Source organism: Achroia grisella, unplaced genomic scaffold (assembly GCF_030625045.1).
Source record: "Achroia grisella isolate CSIRO2021 unplaced genomic scaffold, CSIRO_AGI_Agris_v1 utg558, whole genome shotgun sequence".
NCBI classification, from domain to species: Eukaryota; Metazoa; Arthropoda; class Insecta; order Lepidoptera; family Pyralidae; genus Achroia; species Achroia grisella.
This window is the reverse complement of record NW_026712938.1, coordinates 624,314-643,127: the sequence shown is the minus strand read 5'-3', so window position 1 is coordinate 643,127 and position 18,814 is coordinate 624,314. Positions and strand designations below refer to the sequence as shown.

The window sequence follows — 18,814 nt, the reverse complement described above, 5'->3', positions numbered from 1 at the left end:
ATTTTAACTCTAATCGAATATAATGAAGAATATCGTAAAAGTAATACGACTGCGTACGACAAATGCGTCTCTCTATTCCGCTTTCGCTCTAGTGCGATTATGATGGCAATAACATGTTAATTCAATCGAAAACAAAAAATTTAGCCATATCATAAAAGCCGCGCATTTATAGTGCAAATCTAATGCAAAAATGAATAATAATAGAAAAATATCGATCTATAAGTGTCGTTGTATTATAAATATCGATGTCTAGTAGCATCTACTGATTTTTGTAGGAATTACTATTTATTCTTTTTGCTTTTGTTAATTTCATATAAAACGTCGACGACAAAACATCAATATTTCTAACTAAAAATCGATGCTCATCGAATAATATCGATTATCATCACTTTATTGACTACTACGGGTATTACATTTCCAAATTTGTAGAATAAAGTATTCTACATTTTGGAGTCAAAATGTAAGACGAAAAAGCAAAGTATCAGCATATGTTCTAATAATACTTAAATGGGTTCATAACTGCACAAATATTTTAATTTCTTAAATATTAGATTGTAAATGTGATAATGTAATAGCCCAATAACATGATGGTACATTATTTTATAATCTACAATTTTGATAATCTATACCATACTGTCTTTCTCCTCGCGAGTTCGTCACCGCATTTGGTATTTATCCATTACATTTTTTAATTAAATTGGATTGTTTTCTTCTTTTTATTTGATAATATAATTCTATATTTTTACACAGGAGAAAGAATCTTTGATCCTGGCGTCAAAGGGATAAACTTTCAGATTGATTTGCTACAGTACTTACGGTGAGTGTTGATATTGAATGAGAATGAGTTCCACGTCAAATGTGTTGGAAGGTGACACGTATTATCACAATTTTGGAATACTTGGAACATTTTCTCTAAACTATGTAATAAAAGTATCTTTCTTTCACGAAATTATTCCTGTTACTTTCTTTTTATATATACAAGGAAAATTTGTGTTCTATAACTTTTAATGTAATATCTTAATAAATGCGGCTGTACACACAACCTATTTATGGATACTCACAAAAAACTCTATTGGACCTAAAAAATTAAAAGAAACAAATTTAAAGTTAATTTGCTGATATATTAACATATATAATGTACAAATAATATTATATGTATTTATCTAAATCATTATATTATATCTGATATAGTAACAATCATAATCTACATAGGTTTATGACATTATTAAATATTTTCATAGATATAATTAGGTTATTACTATCAATCAAAATTAATTTTGTTATCTTTTATTATATAAAAAAATACCAAAGGAGTTGGTAAAACTGAGTAGAAAGAAACATGTTACTAATTAATAAACATTAATTCCTTTATGTATATAATAATTTTAAGAATGCTAGACCTATTGTAATTAATCATGAATTTTTTTAATAGTAATTATTTTAAATTTGTAAAAAATAAAGTACCTATAGTCTGTTTTTTAATCTCTGGGACTAAATTGACAGGTGTAAATGTAAATTTTTCAAATAATGTTGCAGCTGTAGCAAATTATTCCTGTACCTGCCATACTGATATGTTGATTCATTGTTTTTTTATTTTAGATGATTTGTTTTCTATATAGTTTTCACAACATATTTCAAAATTTAATGTATACTCACTAGTATATCCATTCCTTTCTTTGTATTAAATAACACAAAAATACATTTTTGTAGTTTCTATACATATAGCAATTTTTACTGTATTTAACTACAAACCAACTATTTTTTTTCTACTACATTCTTTCAGATAGCTAAATATTTTAATGGTGTATTTTTGTAGAAATATGACGCTATAAGAAGGTAATTTGTTTTATAAAACAATATTACTTTAAGTGAAATAAATGTAAATAAAAGGATATATTTTGTTGTAACAACCCTATTTATTAATATGTACTGTGCACTGTGGGTGATAAAGGAAACCAGGGAATTGTTGAAGATGTTGTTGTATATTATATATATTATACAAAGAAACATTATTAACTAGGCTTAGAAAGGGAAAATAAAAGGAACAATAGAAAGAAGTGGCAATAGAATTTGATATACAAAATATAAGGCTTATATTATAAATATATAACATAGACTAATCAAGTAGTCTGTATTCCACACCTATACTTACTTCATTAATTTTGTGTTAATGTAGGTTAAATGAATACCTACAGTTAAGAATCATAAAATGCTAGCAACATAGGTAATGTTCAATTTGTATCTGAAATGTATATAGTATGAAAGTATTTCTTCCCTTGTTAGTTTTTCTTTTAAATCCACTATGGTATACTGTTTTATTTGAATTATGAATTATTTACTTCTAACTAAACTTACAAATCTGGGCATTATTAAAGATCAATAACATTCTTTAGCAGTATTTATGTCAAATTTAGGTCTTTTAATTTCGCCAGGTGAGCATGGACATTATTGTTCCTGGACAAGTTATTATATTCCTGTTTATTTTTTATTATTATTTAAAATAATAAAGTTTTTTATTAAAACATTTATTTATAAAATATGATTGAATGTGTATGTTTAAATTAAAAAAAACGTCATTACATACCTATTATAACTAGTTAGCGTGAGTTAAGATGTGGGCGAAATATTTTTTTTTGTTTTTAAATAGATGGTAATCACACAGAAAATATTTTTATTAACTCATTCAGGACAATAGTAATTGAACTATTTTTTTCGAGCTTTATGAGTTATGTATTTTGTCATGTTTCATTATGTGACAGGTTCGTGAATGATTGGCAATTGATCATTGAGGCAACACCAAAGTTAATATTAACTTTAACATATCTTGCAATAAGAAGCTGCATCATTATAGAACCTATTTATCAATATTAGTACATCCCAGTGTGGTGATTCCTACTTTTCGCATTTGAGTAGAGGAGATAGACTCTTGACAATCTTTTTGCTCTTTTATTGCCACTTCAGTTGGATTGGATTATTATAATCGATCAACTAGATTTATTTTAATTAAAGCCATCATTCATATATGGTCAAAGAATTAAATGCGATACAATTATTGCACTGTGTATGGACCTCTTAGATATTTAAAACCTATGTGTTACCAGCGACAATAATGTCCCATATATATGGTATATGGTTTAAAACATTTGTTCAAATATATAGTGTAAATATTAATTCTACATGTTTGTAAAATGATTCCATTGTTCTTGTAACACATTTTTTCTTGTATTCAACAGTACTGTAACGACTTGGCGCGGACAAGGACTGCTGGAGGAGGCAAAAATGATGCATCAGCAATCCATGATGGTTGGAGATATGTTACCCGTTCATTCTGAGATACCTGTGCATGGGGAGGAGATGAATAATGTTGGGTATGAGAACAGTGGACCCGGTTATGCTTATGATGACCTGTTCCCTGCTCTGCCTAATTCTCAGCCTCCCGTGCAGCGTAACATTCAATTGGTCACTAATAAACTACGTGTTGGCTCTTCATTGCATACGCAGGTATGTACTTAATATCACAACATACTATTTTATATTCCGTAATAAATAATAATCTATGCTTCTAGAACCTTTAGTCCTGCCTGACTATCAAAATATACAGTCAAAACTAGTAAATCTAGAAAACTGACATTTGGAACAGATATTTATTTTATAACGTAAACATATGGTAGAAACATTTTTTTAAATTTTCCACTTAATGATATCATGTGTGCAAAGCTGTCATTATAATTTTAGAAAGTCATTATTTTAAGTAATTTTGGTCATATTATTTAAATTGACGGGGTTCTGTAATTGCATGGAACAATCTATGTACATCCACGTCATCTAACGTGGTGTCTGTGTACACATGTGCACAGACATACCGGATGGCTGTGTCATGCTGAAAAAATATGGCATAATGAAATTGATTTGACTCATGTTAAGTTATTAAAAAATATGTATTTGTTCCTACAAGGCTATTTCAATATTTAAACAGTTCTTTTATTAGACTAATATTTGTAGACTGATACTTCTATAATGGTGATAAATGACCTGGTTTATATACAACTGTTGTGTCTTATTAGCCTGTATCCTATAGTTAGAATATTATTGTTGTATAAGCATTCGATTTTTGTTATAATAACTGATGCCAGTGATTTCATCTGATTAAAATTTGTGTTTTGAGTAGTGTGTTTTTTATCCTTATTATGAGTTTTGTATCCCCTTACTTGAGAAATTATTCATTTCCCATACAAATTTTCATCCTCTGTTACACCCAAATCCTTTTTAGATATAAAAGATAGGGTATAGGGTTATGGCAATGCAATCTATCATTACTTCCAATTTCTTTTGGAACCTTTCAGCTGGTTATACATGAAAAGGTAAAAAAATGAGATATAGATAGTACATCAGACAAATGCACTTTTTAATTTTTAGATTTATTTTTAGGTATTTCATGTGCCATACGAAGAAAGGAAATTGGATAACGCTAATACATTTGGTGAGGGAGAGTCATTGAGAACCTGCCAAGCTATAACGAAGGATACTGGAGCACATATCGAAATATCAACCAGCAAGGATGGCAGTCTTACTTTTCTCATCACTGGAAAGCATAGTGCTGTCCTTGAAGCAAGGCGTAAAATTTTGACTCACTTCCAGCAACAGGTACAACTTGATCACTTGACTACAAACAAATAGTAATGTAGCAATCAACTTGCAGGAAATTTAAAAATCTAGTAGGATATGCAGGCGAGTTTTACAAAAGAGAGATATGTATCTCGTTTGTAAAATTCGCCTGCAAACTAGTATTAGATGTTTTTCAATATTTTTACATCCATTTGCACCAACTGTAACTATCACAGTTTCCAATTTCAAATTGACAGTAAGTATGTATTTACATACTTACTGTCAATAATATTGTTAATATAGGAAATATAGTGGTGTAACAGACAGGTATTGGTGTAATACTGGTGTGTTTTAGTTTCAACAAGATACACTAAGAATGTAATTTAATTTTGCCACTAATAGCAGTTTTTTTTTTAATTTTATAAACATTTGATTCTCTTCACTACAGGCTAGCAAGCAAATTTCAATTCCGAAAGAACACCATCGTTGGATATTGGGTAAACAAGGCCAAAAGCTGAAAGAACTTGAGAAAGTAACAGCAACTAAGATCAGTGTGCCAGCAATTGCCGATAACAGTGAGACAATAACTATAACTGGCACTAAGGAAGGAATTGAAAAAGCTGAACATGAAATCAGAGTCTGCTCAGAAGAACAAGTAAGACATTAATACTATGGTTTTAAAATATTACAATATAAATTAATACAGAATTCTAAATGCTTCTGCATATATTTAAAATGACATAATTTTTATGTTCCGCGACTTCGTTCGCGTGGTTATCAAAAACACTTTATACATATTTTTTAGGTAACTTGAGCCATTTACGCAGCGCATGCAATGGAAGCTCTGAAATAATTTTCCCTGTTTTTGCGACATTTTTCACTGATGCTTCGTTTCTATTGGTCGTAGCGTAGTTTAGCTTAATAAAGCCTTTCTCGACAAATGGCCTGTCCAACACAAAAATAATTGCTTAATTTTAGTACTTCGTAATTTATATTTTACTTTAAAAATTATTTTCTCTCAAGCACCATATGGTGGTCATGATATTTTTTAGTTGTAGTGATATTAAAATACAAACCTTCAATATGTCATTTCCATTACAGTCACGTAAAGCTCTGGAGCGTATAACGGTGCCAAAAATCTATCACCCATTCATTCAAGGACCATATGGTGAGCGTGCGGCGGCTATGAGCGCGGAGACCGGCGCCCGCATACATATACCGCCTGCGTCCACTCAAAGTGATGAAATTGTGATTGCTGGCGAGAAAAATGGAGTATTGGCTGCTAAAGCACAAATTGAACAAATTCATGATGATATGGTAATGATGTTTGAGTGATGTCATAGGAAAGTTATGAAATATTAATTGCATGTAGAACAGTTGATTTCTAACTTTTTATTCAATTATTCTAAGTAAATATTTTCCATTATTCTTCTTGTGATGAGATAGCTTTTCGAACGAGTGGCAGATAAAAAAAACTTAATATAAATGTAGAAACTAATTTATAGTTCTAATATGCTATTCCATAGTTTGAAAATTTATGTAAGCTATGGCAAAGGAGAGCCTTTTGGGACAGGCATTTATTTGCTTAAAAGGACACTTCAACAACTAGACATTTTTGCCCTAAAAAGTGTATTACCCAAATAAAGAATTTTCAATCTACTGAGTGCTTAAAACTACTATTAATACAGAAATTTGGGTACAATAAAGAAATTATTCCTTTATTTTTATTAGGTAAAAAAATGTTCGACAGTACGAGTAGAGGTGCCTAAATCTCAACATAAATATGTAATTGGTGCTCGTGGAACTACCATACAGGAGATACTAAAGGAAACTGGTGTATCGGTTGAAATGCCGCCACCTGATTCGCCTACTGGAACCATTACTCTTCATGGACCCCACAATAAAATTGGCCTTGGTTTGTATATTTATAATACTCTATTTCTTGCATTCCATCATTTAATTTTAAAAATATATTTCTATAACTACAAAATATATTATCTATAACATATGTTTTAAAAACAATCAATACACATGATGACCCTTTTTCGATATTTACTGCTGTTAGACAGGACGCCACGCCTCCTCGCTATTAATTCATTTTCCCCTATCTTTCCTTTTGGCTTTGACTTTTTGCTTAAGACCATAGATAAACAACAAGATATGTATTAATGAAATATAGAAAACCAATAACGCCTACAGAGTCAAATTAAAAAAAAGAGGAGAAGAAATGCTACCTTACACAAATAATGATAAAATTTGCTTTGTACAAAATATCTAGGTAGACTTTGTACTAAATTGCCTGAATGCTTATCTCTGTCTCAGCTATTACAGCCCCCAAACAACTTGCTATGAAAGATGTATTTAACTTGAAGTGTAGGAAGACAAGACACCACTATCACAAAAGTATTATTTAAAATATGTATACATTATATACTAGTTGTACCCGCGACTTCGTCCGCGTAAAATAGTGACCTTGACAAAATAATGAAAAAATATTTAATGAATTGACTTTGGTCTTGATTAATATGATTGTTTGTATTCTGGGTATTCTCTATACGTATATTATGTATATATTGATAAAAAGAAGTATTCCTATAAGTCATCTAGTACACATGATAAGCTCTTTTCAGCTTAGGATTATATGGAGTTGTGTGAATGGTCCAGGAATAAATAAACATATTTTGTAATTTATTTTTTTAAATGCACTACATATGAATCACTGTTTGCCTAATGGTTAATATGCTGTTTGCCAAATATTTAATGACCTAACCCAATAAAAGCCAAATGAAAAAGTTTCATCCTTTTTGCTTCAAAAATGACGACACTTCCATACATAACTCTTTCAACCCCTTATAACTCTTTTTCTAAATATATATTTAATAAATAAAATTAAACTTCTAGCTTCAAAAATGACGAATTTACATAAAAACTTTCACTCCCTATTTTATTTTACACCCCTAATAGTAAAAGTTTTACTAACTTAGAATGTCATATTTATTTATATTTAATCAACAGCCTCAAAAAATAAGTTTCAAGTTTCTAGCTTAAAAAATTACGATTCTTCCATACAATATTTCATCCCCAATTTCAACCCCTTACAACCCTTTTTTCTCATTAAAAAGAAGCCTATGTCCTTTCTCAGGGTCTAGACTATCTGTGTACCAAATATAATTTAAATCGGTTCAGTAGTTTTTGCGTGAGAGCGAGATAGACAGACAGACGCATTTATAATATTAGTAAGGATAACATTATAATTTTTTGTTTCAGCTCTATCCAAAGTATGTGAAAAAGCGAACTCTGTGAAAACCGCAACTGTAGATGCTCCAACATGGATTCATAAATACATAATTGGAAAGAATGGTTCAAATATTAAAAAGATTACCCAGGATTATTCTAAGGTAATAATATATTTCGTACAATTATTAATATTTAATTAGGTTACAAAAAAGTTTGTCTCTTTTAAATATTTTTACAACAAATTGACTCTTTTTATTTAATTTAGGTGCATGTTGACATTACTCATTCCGAAGATAAAGTTAAAATAGATGGTCCCCCAGAAGAAGTAGAACGTGCACAAGTGGAACTTAGTGACTTTGTAAAAAATTTGCTTGACACTCTGACATATGTTGAACTCTCAGTGGACCCTAAATTTTTCAAACACATTATAGGCAAAAGCGGATCGAACAGTAAGTAGAATATTTTTTATTAACCAACATTAAAATTATTATTATCATATATCTTCATTAAATATTGTTATACTTACATTTTAGTTAACAGACTGAAGGATGAGACTGGCGTAGTTATTAATATTATCGAAAATGAAGGCAATCACGTAATTCGTATTGAAGGAAGTCATCAGGGTGTGGCTGATGCTGAAAAAGAATTGAGAGAAATGGTTATGAAATTAGAAAATGAGAGGACAAAAGAGGTTTACGTTGATCACAGATACATTAAATCTCTTATTGGGGTTAGAGGAGATAAGATTAAAGAAATACGCGAAAAGTTCGATAGAGTGTTGATTACTCTCCCTGATCAAGGTCAAAAAAGAAGTCCTATTAAATTAAGAGGCCCTCAAGAAGATATTGAAAAATGTGAAAAATATCTCCACAAAATTCTAAAAGAGATTGCTGAATCTTCGTATGTTCAGGAAGTTCCAATTTTCAAACAGTTTCACAAGTTTATCATTGGTAAAGGTGGAGCAAATCTAAGGAAAATTCGGGATGAGACTCAGACACAAATAGATCTTCCTGCTGAAGGCGATGACAGTGATGTTATTACTGTTCGTGGAAAGCGTGAAAATGTTGAAGAAGCAGTTAAAAAAATACAACAAATTCACAATGAGAAGGCGAACATAGTAACTGAAGAAGTAACCATACAGCCTAAATACTACAATTCACTTATTGGAGCAGGAGGCAAATTAATTCATTCCATAATGGAGGAATGTGGAGGAGTTCTTATAAAGTTCCCACCTGCTGATAGTGAAAGTGACAAAGTTATTATCAAAGGCCCGATTGAAGATGTTGAGAAGGCAAAGCAACAGCTATTGGCGCATGCATCTGAACGTGAACTCACCTCTCATACGGCACATGTCCGTGCTAAACCTGAACATCATAAGTTCCTTATTGGAAAGAATGGTGCCAATATTAAGAAAATTCGTGAGCAGACTGGAGCTCGTATTATCTTCCCAACTGAGAAAGATGAGGACAAGGAAGCCATTTTCATAATTGGTAATTAGTTTATTATTCTTTAATACGAATAATACATAATATAAAAACTGTTTAATTAAGAATGCTGTGTTTTTAAAGTCAGTTGCATGTTTTTTAGTATCGTAAAACATATTTTCTACATATCTTGTACACAATATACCGGCTTGTATGGGAGTGGAATTGAGAGTCAAGAGTATTAATAGAGTTTCTGGTATAGGACGGGAGGAACAGGTGGTAGCTGCGCGTAAACAACTGGAGGCTGCGGTGGCGGAGATCAGCAACGTGTCGGAGGGTGAGATGACGGTGGCGGCACGACACCACCGGCACTTTGTTGCACGTCGTGGAGAAGTGCTACGACGCATCGCAGATGACTGTGGCGGTGTGCAGATCTCATTCCCGAGACAGGGCGTTAATAGCGATCGCGTCGTACTCAAGGGACCCAAAGAATGCATCGAGGCCGCTAAAGCTCGCATCAACGAAATTATAGAAGATTTGGAAGCTAAGGTTTTTTAAATTCAAATACATTAGCAGGCATATTTACTAAATTTATTACATTATATTATTAAGTACCTTTAATTTTTTAAGAGTAGTAACATTGCTCACGGTTACTAGTTTCATATCCACTTTCTTTTATACTAGTTGTTTCTGTTAGAAGGTAAACTGTCAATTATAATAATTAAGGAAAATATTATATTTCTCAGGTGACAATTGAATGCGTAATTTCTCAAAGACATCACCGTACAGTTATGGGAGCGCGGGGCGCTAAGGTGAAAGACATAACAGCAGAATACGATGTGCAAATCAAGTTCCCAGAGCGTGATACAAGTGAAGCCGCGGATGTACCTCAGAAGAACGGCGAGGAGAATGCTGAGCCTGGTTCTAACGATATTATCAGAATTACTGGTCGGCCAGAAAATTGCGAAGCCGCAAAGAAAGCTTTACTCGAACAGGTGATGTTGTTTATTAATACGATAATACATATATTTGTAATATAGTGATATAAAATAATTAAAGTAATGCGATAATAAGTTCTTGATACAACAACAATAACAAACATTGCTTTCAAGTTTCTAATATACAAACAAACAAAGGGATAAAATCTGACTATAAGGTTTTTCAAAGATACCATCAATAAGCTTTTTAGTGTTTGGAAGGTTTTTTTTCGGTCTACTTTACTGCTGATGCCCTTTAGAGCCTTTAGAGCTTCACCGGACGATAGTGCAGGTGGCACTCCAAACTCGCGGAAGGACTTATGGACCGGCTGAAGGCCAACTCCCGCCTGACGGATACGTCTTTAGTCTGAGGGCCCGAATCTCGGCTCATGCCGTCGTAATTTCGATCCCCGTTTGAATTGAATCGATTGGAGGGGCACGGGCAGTGGAAGTCTAAAATTAAAAGAAACGAAAAATCTAAGTCAGAGCATCATTCAAAAGAGTAGCCATTAAAAAAAGAAATAATTGAATTTCTCGTATTTCGTAAATTAACTACAAACTTTGATTTTTATTATTTGTCAGTAATATTAACGTACTAGCTGACTCTTGCGACTTCGTCTGCATCACGCATACCCAATTTACATAATATATTTTTATATATGTTATTTTGATGTATAAGCATATTACTGTAAAGTTGCACCAAAATGCATCCAGTAGTTTTTGGGTGAAAGAGTAACAAACCATTCATCCACACCTACAAATACTCGCGTTTAAAATATTTGTAATTATGTATAATCAAATTGATAAAACGAAACATTCAATAAATTAATCTATATAATATTCAATACAATTATTGATTTTTTAGTCATTATGGTTTTGGTTCTCACAAAGACTGTCTATGTCCGGTGGGCTAATTATGTAACACGATATGAAATTGTTTCTGCTGAAGTTGTGATGCAATATAAAATTATTTCAATTTAAAAAATGCGATCAAGTAAGATCGAGTGACGGCAGCATAAATCATTTCTATCGATAAAACACTACTATGAAGTTGCAGCGGACTATTGTTAATCCGACCAATTTAAAAAGTGAGTACATTAGATAGCTTATACCTTTAGAGGGATACATTTTAAATTATTGCGTTAATACTAATATACGTTAATAATAATAATAGTTGGTTGATTTGAAACAGTTTTTATTGCGTTCAAAAATTACAAAATAAACTGCAGTGTTCACTTGTTCTTTTATTTTAATTTTATTAATAGACATTTAATAAAATAAAATAAAAAAGTCTATTCTATTGAAAAAATAAGGTTAATAATTTTGAACATAAAAGCATATTACTACTTATAATCATTAATAATATTAATCTAACCTACAAATTATTTTTTCTTTTCTGCTATAGATACCTAGGTAAGTACGTAGGTATCCATATAAATTTAAAATGATATGGGCACATCTTTTTAAATTTGTACATAATTGTAAAAACATTAAACAAATAAATTTATTTACTTTAAACAAATCACAGAGCACCATAAACGTTCCGTATTCCGTTCACAGAGCACCGTATTCATTGAAATAGTTTTTTAATTATATTAATATTATAAACAACCCTAATTTTATATTAAACGTTTACTCTAGTTGATACAACTTCTTTTTATTAATTTGAACCAATATTTTTTATTCAATGTGATTTGGGACAAAAATGAAATATCGAATTGGCAACACTGATGTCGAGTTTTGAGTTGTGACAATTTTCCCATTTAATATATTTAAAACCCTTTCACGACTTTTTACGTAATATTTGGATACAATAAAATATATGTAATACTGAAAATTACCAAAACAAGATAAATAATGCTGCTAATGCTGATATTTTAAAGAATGTAACCAAAAGAAACACCTTCTAAATTGGCTCTTATAATGTAAAAACCGTTTCAATTCCACGCTGTCATTTCGGCAAAATAGCGATTCCGTGACATTGCAACGAGGTTACACGTTAATCGACATTGGATAGAAATAATTTTTATCGATATGTAAAGTTGCGTTTACGTCGCAATGCTAGTTGACAGCGTCAAATGGCGTCAATATAATCGCATTATTGACAGATGACGTCATTTTCACTACGTTACATACGAAAATCGTTGCGAACGAAGTTAGATAATTAGCCCACCGGTCACTGACATCTTTGTTTATTTTTCGTAAGTTCCATTGGAACAGAGTATAAGATTCATAATCTGAATGCAATTTCTTATATGTTAGGTGCCTGTTACTATCGACGTAGAAGTTCCAAATGATCTGCACCGGTTACTAGCAGGTCAAAAGAGAAGAGAACTAATGCAGACATATGATGTTCATATTCTGTTACCACGAAGTGAAGAGAACAGTGACTTGGTGAAGGTGAGATTATGAATTTATTATTTTAATGAATTACTTTATATTACTTGCTTAAATAAGATAACTGAAAATGTATCTCCCTTCTCGACTATATCTGTAACTAGCTGTGCCCGCAACTTCGTCCGCGTGGATTTTAACAAAAAACGTAATTAGATAATTTTGCTAAAATAAAAGTAGCCTAAGTTACTCCTTATTACATCAGCTGCCTGCCAAAAAAAGTCCCGTCAAAATCGGTCCAGACATAGTAGTACAGATTGACATTATTTCATGTACTTTTTTTTATATATCTCAGATTGTAATTATTTACCATGTATATATGTATATTAAAAATTATGTGATTAAAAACAATGTGTTAGTCACTTTTAATTTTTTTTTTCAGATTTAATATTTTGCTTTCGTTTCTAGGTGACCGGTACACCCACTAATGTGGAGAAAGCTGAGCAAGCAATAGCCGACAAAATTGTAGAAATGGAGAAAGAAAAAGAAGACAGAATTTTGAGGTAAAGTTAAATTAACATGTACTGAATAATAATTTGTTCAAATATCAAACTTGCAAATAATGATGTACACTGTATCACATAGACACAGTGTTGCCAGCATTAACATAAACATTTAAGAGTTCGTCTTAACAGGACATTATTAGGATAATATGGAAATATGATTTGAAATGTCAGTGATTTTATGCATCGTGATATGATGCATAAAATCACTGTAAGTTTAAATTTAATTTCAGTTCTATATACTAAATTTGTATATGTGGCCGACACCTTTGCAATAGAATATTTCTGTGATATGCAATTAAGCAATTTTCAACTGCCCAATATGCACTATTCACTCGTCACTTTTACAGTATAATAGCAGCAAACTGACATTATTTGTACTATAATATATACAGGTAGACAATCAATTATCAATTAAAATATCACTAAGTCTAGAAATTAAGGGAGCACTATTATTATACACCTTTAGTTCGAAACTGCAGTTTATTAACAACTACCTTTGACTATATGGTTTACAAAGTGAGGCTTTGTAGATGCTTCATAATGTTTATTCCTAAAAATTTTAGAATGATTTGGCTTCTTTCACAGGTACTATATAATAGATGAAATGTCTAATTGTAATAACCATTTTAAATGTTGAACAAGCCTACAATGTTTACTGTATTGACCATAACAATATCAGATCAGTCGGATTTTACTGTAATTGCTTTATAGAACAAAATAGAAGATTTTGCACTTTGTTATTTAGAGATGGTTTATAGCAATAATAATTGTGCAGAAGAATTACAGTCGCAATTGTATCATCATGTTATCATATCCTTTTATTTCAATTATGTGTGTTATTGTTAACTAGATCATTTGAACTGAAGTTCAGAGTACACCCTGAATATCATCCTCTGGTGATCGGTAAAGGAGGTGCTGTCATAACGAAGATTCGGACTGATTATGGAGTACAAATAAACCTTCCAAAACGCGGCGAACCTGAGGAGGATATTATTACAATTCAGGGATATGAGGACAAGGCTATAGAAGCAAAGGAAGCTATTATGGCTATTGTTCACCAACTTGTAAGTAATTATGTCACATAGACTTCGATTAATTTTACATGTGTAGTATAATATAAAACACATAATACAAACAATAAAACTAGGAAAGTTTAAATCTGTCTTAAACACCTTAATTCCCAAAGATATATAGATATACATAAGTAAACAAAAGGTACTTAAAAGTGTACCTTTATCTATGTATCTTATAACCTTTGGAAATATGAATGCTATTTTTTATATTTTCCATCCGAAGTCGATTTATGATGTAAAATATAATTTTTCATAATCACATACATGTTTGACAAAATTAAATATGTCTAAAATAATATTTAACATTTTCAAACTTTGCTAGTTAGTACAACCATTATCCATTTATAAGCAATGTAATTATAGTTTAGATTTTATAATTGTGGCTGCTATAATTCTTTTATATTGTTATATAATAGGATAACCAGTGCAGAGAGGAAGTTGAGATTGATCCACGTGTTCACCGAAGATTAATAGGTCAAAAAGGGAAGAATATTAGACGCATCATGGAGGAATACAGGGTCGATATTCGATTCCCGAAAAATTCTGAGGACAGTATTGTTGTTATCACTGGTGACGAGGATAGAGTATTGGATGCTAAAGACCACCTCCTTAATTTGGCAGAAGAATATGTAAGTCAATTTTAATATTTCATTATTTGTAAAAATAAGATTGTAATGGTGGTGCTTCTTAATTCGAAGAATATATATATATAATAATAGAATATATAGATAACGCCCCCTTAATTCAGACTGAAATTAAAAATGTCAATCTGTCTGATTTCGTCAATCATTTCCTCTCGGTATAAAATCTCTTGGATTGTTAAGAAAGTTGTATTATGAAAACAAGTGAAAGATAAGTACTGTTCCAAGGGTGGGTTGAAGAACAATATCCTTGATAAAAAAATCTGTCATTTACTTCCAGTTCAAATTACTATCAAATCATAGTTACACCTATACATTGAAGATAAAAAATAGCTGGCTGTTGCGTGGTGTTTTACCTATATAGTGTAATATAAATATATAAACTGAAAAAAAATTATATCGCTTTTTTGTCGCAAAAGTTTTGATGTGCTATATAATCTTCGACAGTTACAAGATGTGGTAGATCGTTACCAACGACCGGCGGCCCCTTCCTTGGGCGACTTCGGCGACATGCTGGGATCGGAAAGCGGTTCGGCGCAGGCAGCCGGCGCTGCCGGCGGAGCGGCCGCCGGGTTCGTCGTGACTGGTGGGCCGTGGGAACAGCGCGCCCCGGACACCGCGTCCACTCACGAGTTCCCCACGATGCCGGGCTCCGGCCGCACGACAGCCGCTCCCCAGCCATCCCCGGCCGCGTGGGGCCCACGTCGCTAAACACTTCCGGGAACTCCGCATTGTAAAACATCGCTCTGTGTGATTATAATTATGCAAACATAATAATGGTATATAGGTACATTATACATATTGTTAACGTAGGTGGTTAGAACTATCTCAAATTTTGTGATTTCCAGATGGTTGTAATTTATTCTTTGTTCATCGTTCTCGTAATTTGTACTGATCATACACTGATGAAAATGATAAACAGTAAATCACAATTGCCTCAAAATTACAATATTTGAGCCATAGTCTACCGCCTACGATATACATGTACTTTTAATAAATCGCGCGTAATGTAGAAGTGGATTCTATTATCAATCGATATAGTTAGTATCGATTGCGATCGAGCGGCCTATTATTTCTGCGCCATTCTTGTTATGTGATTTCATTTTTATTATTGTTATCAATTTCTGCTATTCCTTTTCTATTATCATGTGTATTCTAATACAACTTTTGTTTCTAGAACAGATTCTGAAGTTACTTTTAATTGTCTCATATTTATTATACATTTCCATTTATTAAGTTAAATTAATTATTTGTTCTGTCAATAGTAATTTAGAATGATGTAATAATATTAGATTTTTAACACTAAATTGTGTAATATAGGGAATCTTATTGTCATGTTAAAAATTCCTAAAAATAAAATTATAAAAATGTATTTGATATTTTGCACGGCATAATATCAAATACATTTTTGTTTACATCTTTGTATGAAGCATGGATGTAGTTCGAGAAAAACACAGCGATCAGAATTCGGAACTATCCTCTCGCTATAGATATTGTATGTCCTCATAGTTACTAGTATCGTTTGGTACTTCTTTGCATAATATGATTAAAGTTTAATTATATTACAAATAATTGCTCTCCTAAACTCATTCATATTAGTGTTATCTATTGTTCTGTATGAAGTAGATAATCGAAATTCAGAATCGATCCCAATATTACGCAATATGGTGCCAGCTCAATTGCTTAAAGCAATCAAACATGAATAAAAAATGCCATTTATTAGAATAATAATGACTCATTTTTATTTATATTTACATTTATGCAGTAAAACAAGTCGTAATTATGTTTCTATGTACTTATATTATAATTTAATGAATTGTCTATTTTATATAACAATTTGCATTATTATTTTCTGTACTATGGTTTTAAGTGTTGCCTATGATAATAAATCAGTAAATGATAAGAAAAAAATAAATATTTTTACAAAGTAATTTGTATATAGTAAACTGTGTTTGAAACATTAATAAAATCTTTTACATTACTAAATATAGTTTCTTTAAAATACATGTATTTTAAAATATATGCATTACACACTAACTACATATACAGTATTAGGTATAAATAAAATAAAAAATAAGTAAAGATCGCATACAACTTTTTTTTCTATTTTCTCTAATGCTGTTGGCCTTAGCTGGTTTTTACTGCTTCCCAAGAGCAAAATGAATGTGAATGCAGATAGAATGCACTATAAATTGCGCCAAAATTGATTGTTGGACGCTGTTCAAACCTCCTCAACCCAGGCTTACAGTGTCATCCTGGGCTTTTAATGGATGGTAATCACTAATGAATTAATGACTAAAGCCAGTAATGGATATGATAAAAAAAGCAATCATTAACATGAGTTAATGATTGCTTTTTTAATCATGTCGATTACAGTCATTGATGGAATATATGATTCAGCGCTATAATAAATAGAAAATACTATCAAGTATTAATAATCTTTTATTTACGTAATATGCTGCAAATTCGAAAGTAAATATTTCTAACACTATACATGACAGTATCGTATTTTGAGAAATTTTGGCTCGTTTAGGGGAAAGAGGATTGTTAGTGTAGCACGGTGGTTATCACCTAACCACTGTAGCGTAATCATTTATGTTAGGGTGTCGCTACATTAATAATAACAATAATCTCAGGACAATTCACACAGCGTCATCTAGACCCAAGTTAAGATACATAAAGCTTGTGTTATGGGTACTAGATAACTGATACAAGTACAAGTATTATACATAGAAAACACCCAGGCCGATACAAACAATCGTACTCATGAATACAATGTTTGTGCCGTGCGAGGAATCGAACCCGCGACCATCGGTCGTATATCATAGGTAGTGAGTACACAGGTGTAATAATTGTACCATTTCTTTGGTAGTGTGCTACATTGTTTATTAGTAACTTGAATTTATATCTGGAGAGGTACCAATGGAAGGCTGTCGACTGTTGACTAAAATATTTCAAGTGTATAGTATATTATATATATATTAGTAATGTATATCCCATCAAAAACATAAATGTGAAATGATAGCCGAGTTTAATATTATGATATATGCCTTGATTGTTGACTTCTACGACAAAAGAGATGAGATCTAAATGGGTGCCAAGTTCAATGGTCTGTCCTGAAATGTATTTATAACAATATAAAATATCATTTCTTCTTATAACTTAGGATAATATACTGTAGCCTATGGTCTAACTTGGCCAGTTCTCATATACCAATTATTACTTTCAATTGCTAGTTACTACTAATATTAAAATAGGAACCGACAAGTAACATGTTTAGAACTTGCGAAGGCTACAGTATATTTCGTATATGAAAACTAGCCAAGTTAGACCTTATTAAGAGAGTGTTTTTTCTTATGGCAAGTTTGTTTTAGTATTTACATTGTTGTAACAGAGCATACTATATCCCAATAATAATAATGTCTTGAATAGAATCGTACCCCCCACAGTTACACCCTATATGTAGACTTCAGACACCATAATAGTTTCTCTATAGATATATAATGCAATTAAGAATCTATTTATTACGAATAATTCCACGAAATCGATGTATTTAATAATAAGTATAATAAATTATGTTTTTGCACTACTAGAAGTAACATAACTGACTTTTATCTGTTTAAAGTTTCATTCACTAGCATAGCTCCCTCGAAAATGCTCTAAAATTATTATGGAATGACTATTACATAAATATTGCTAACGATAAAGGAAAATGGTATGCCAAGATCCAAGGAAGCCTGCCCGCCAAACCTTGCTACCATAACAATAAAGACGTCGACAGGAGACAATTTATCACGATTATTAATCGTATGAGATTTGGAAGGCTACTATGACCGAATAAGAAACAATCCTTACGCAGGGCAGTTCAATAGCACGCTAAACAGTCCTGTTTAAAATCGTGCTATGACGTCATATTAGGTAAACTGTATAAGAATTGTTTAGTAATAGGGTGAACGT

General features: G+C 31.5%; 1 protein-coding gene across 1 annotated transcript; it reads left to right on the top strand.

Annotated features, from left to right (window-relative positions):
- Window positions 1-605: 605 nt before the first annotated feature.
- On the top strand, window positions 606-16,908 carry LOC131848397 (vigilin). The gene is made up of 17 exons (XM_059198229.1): window positions 606-668; window positions 751-817; window positions 3,234-3,501; window positions 4,429-4,644; window positions 5,054-5,260; window positions 5,707-5,922; window positions 6,337-6,520; window positions 7,873-8,003; window positions 8,108-8,291; window positions 8,376-9,332; window positions 9,529-9,815; window positions 10,013-10,261; window positions 12,506-12,643; window positions 13,046-13,140; window positions 13,994-14,207; window positions 14,633-14,845; window positions 15,305-16,908. The coding sequence occupies exons 3-17, from the start codon at window positions 3,280-3,282 to the stop codon at window positions 15,566-15,568; spliced, it is 3,777 nt and encodes a 1,258-aa protein (XP_059054212.1). The 5' UTR covers window positions 606-668; window positions 751-817; window positions 3,234-3,279; the 3' UTR covers window positions 15,569-16,908.
- The last annotated feature ends 1,906 nt before the right edge of the window (window positions 16,909-18,814 follow it).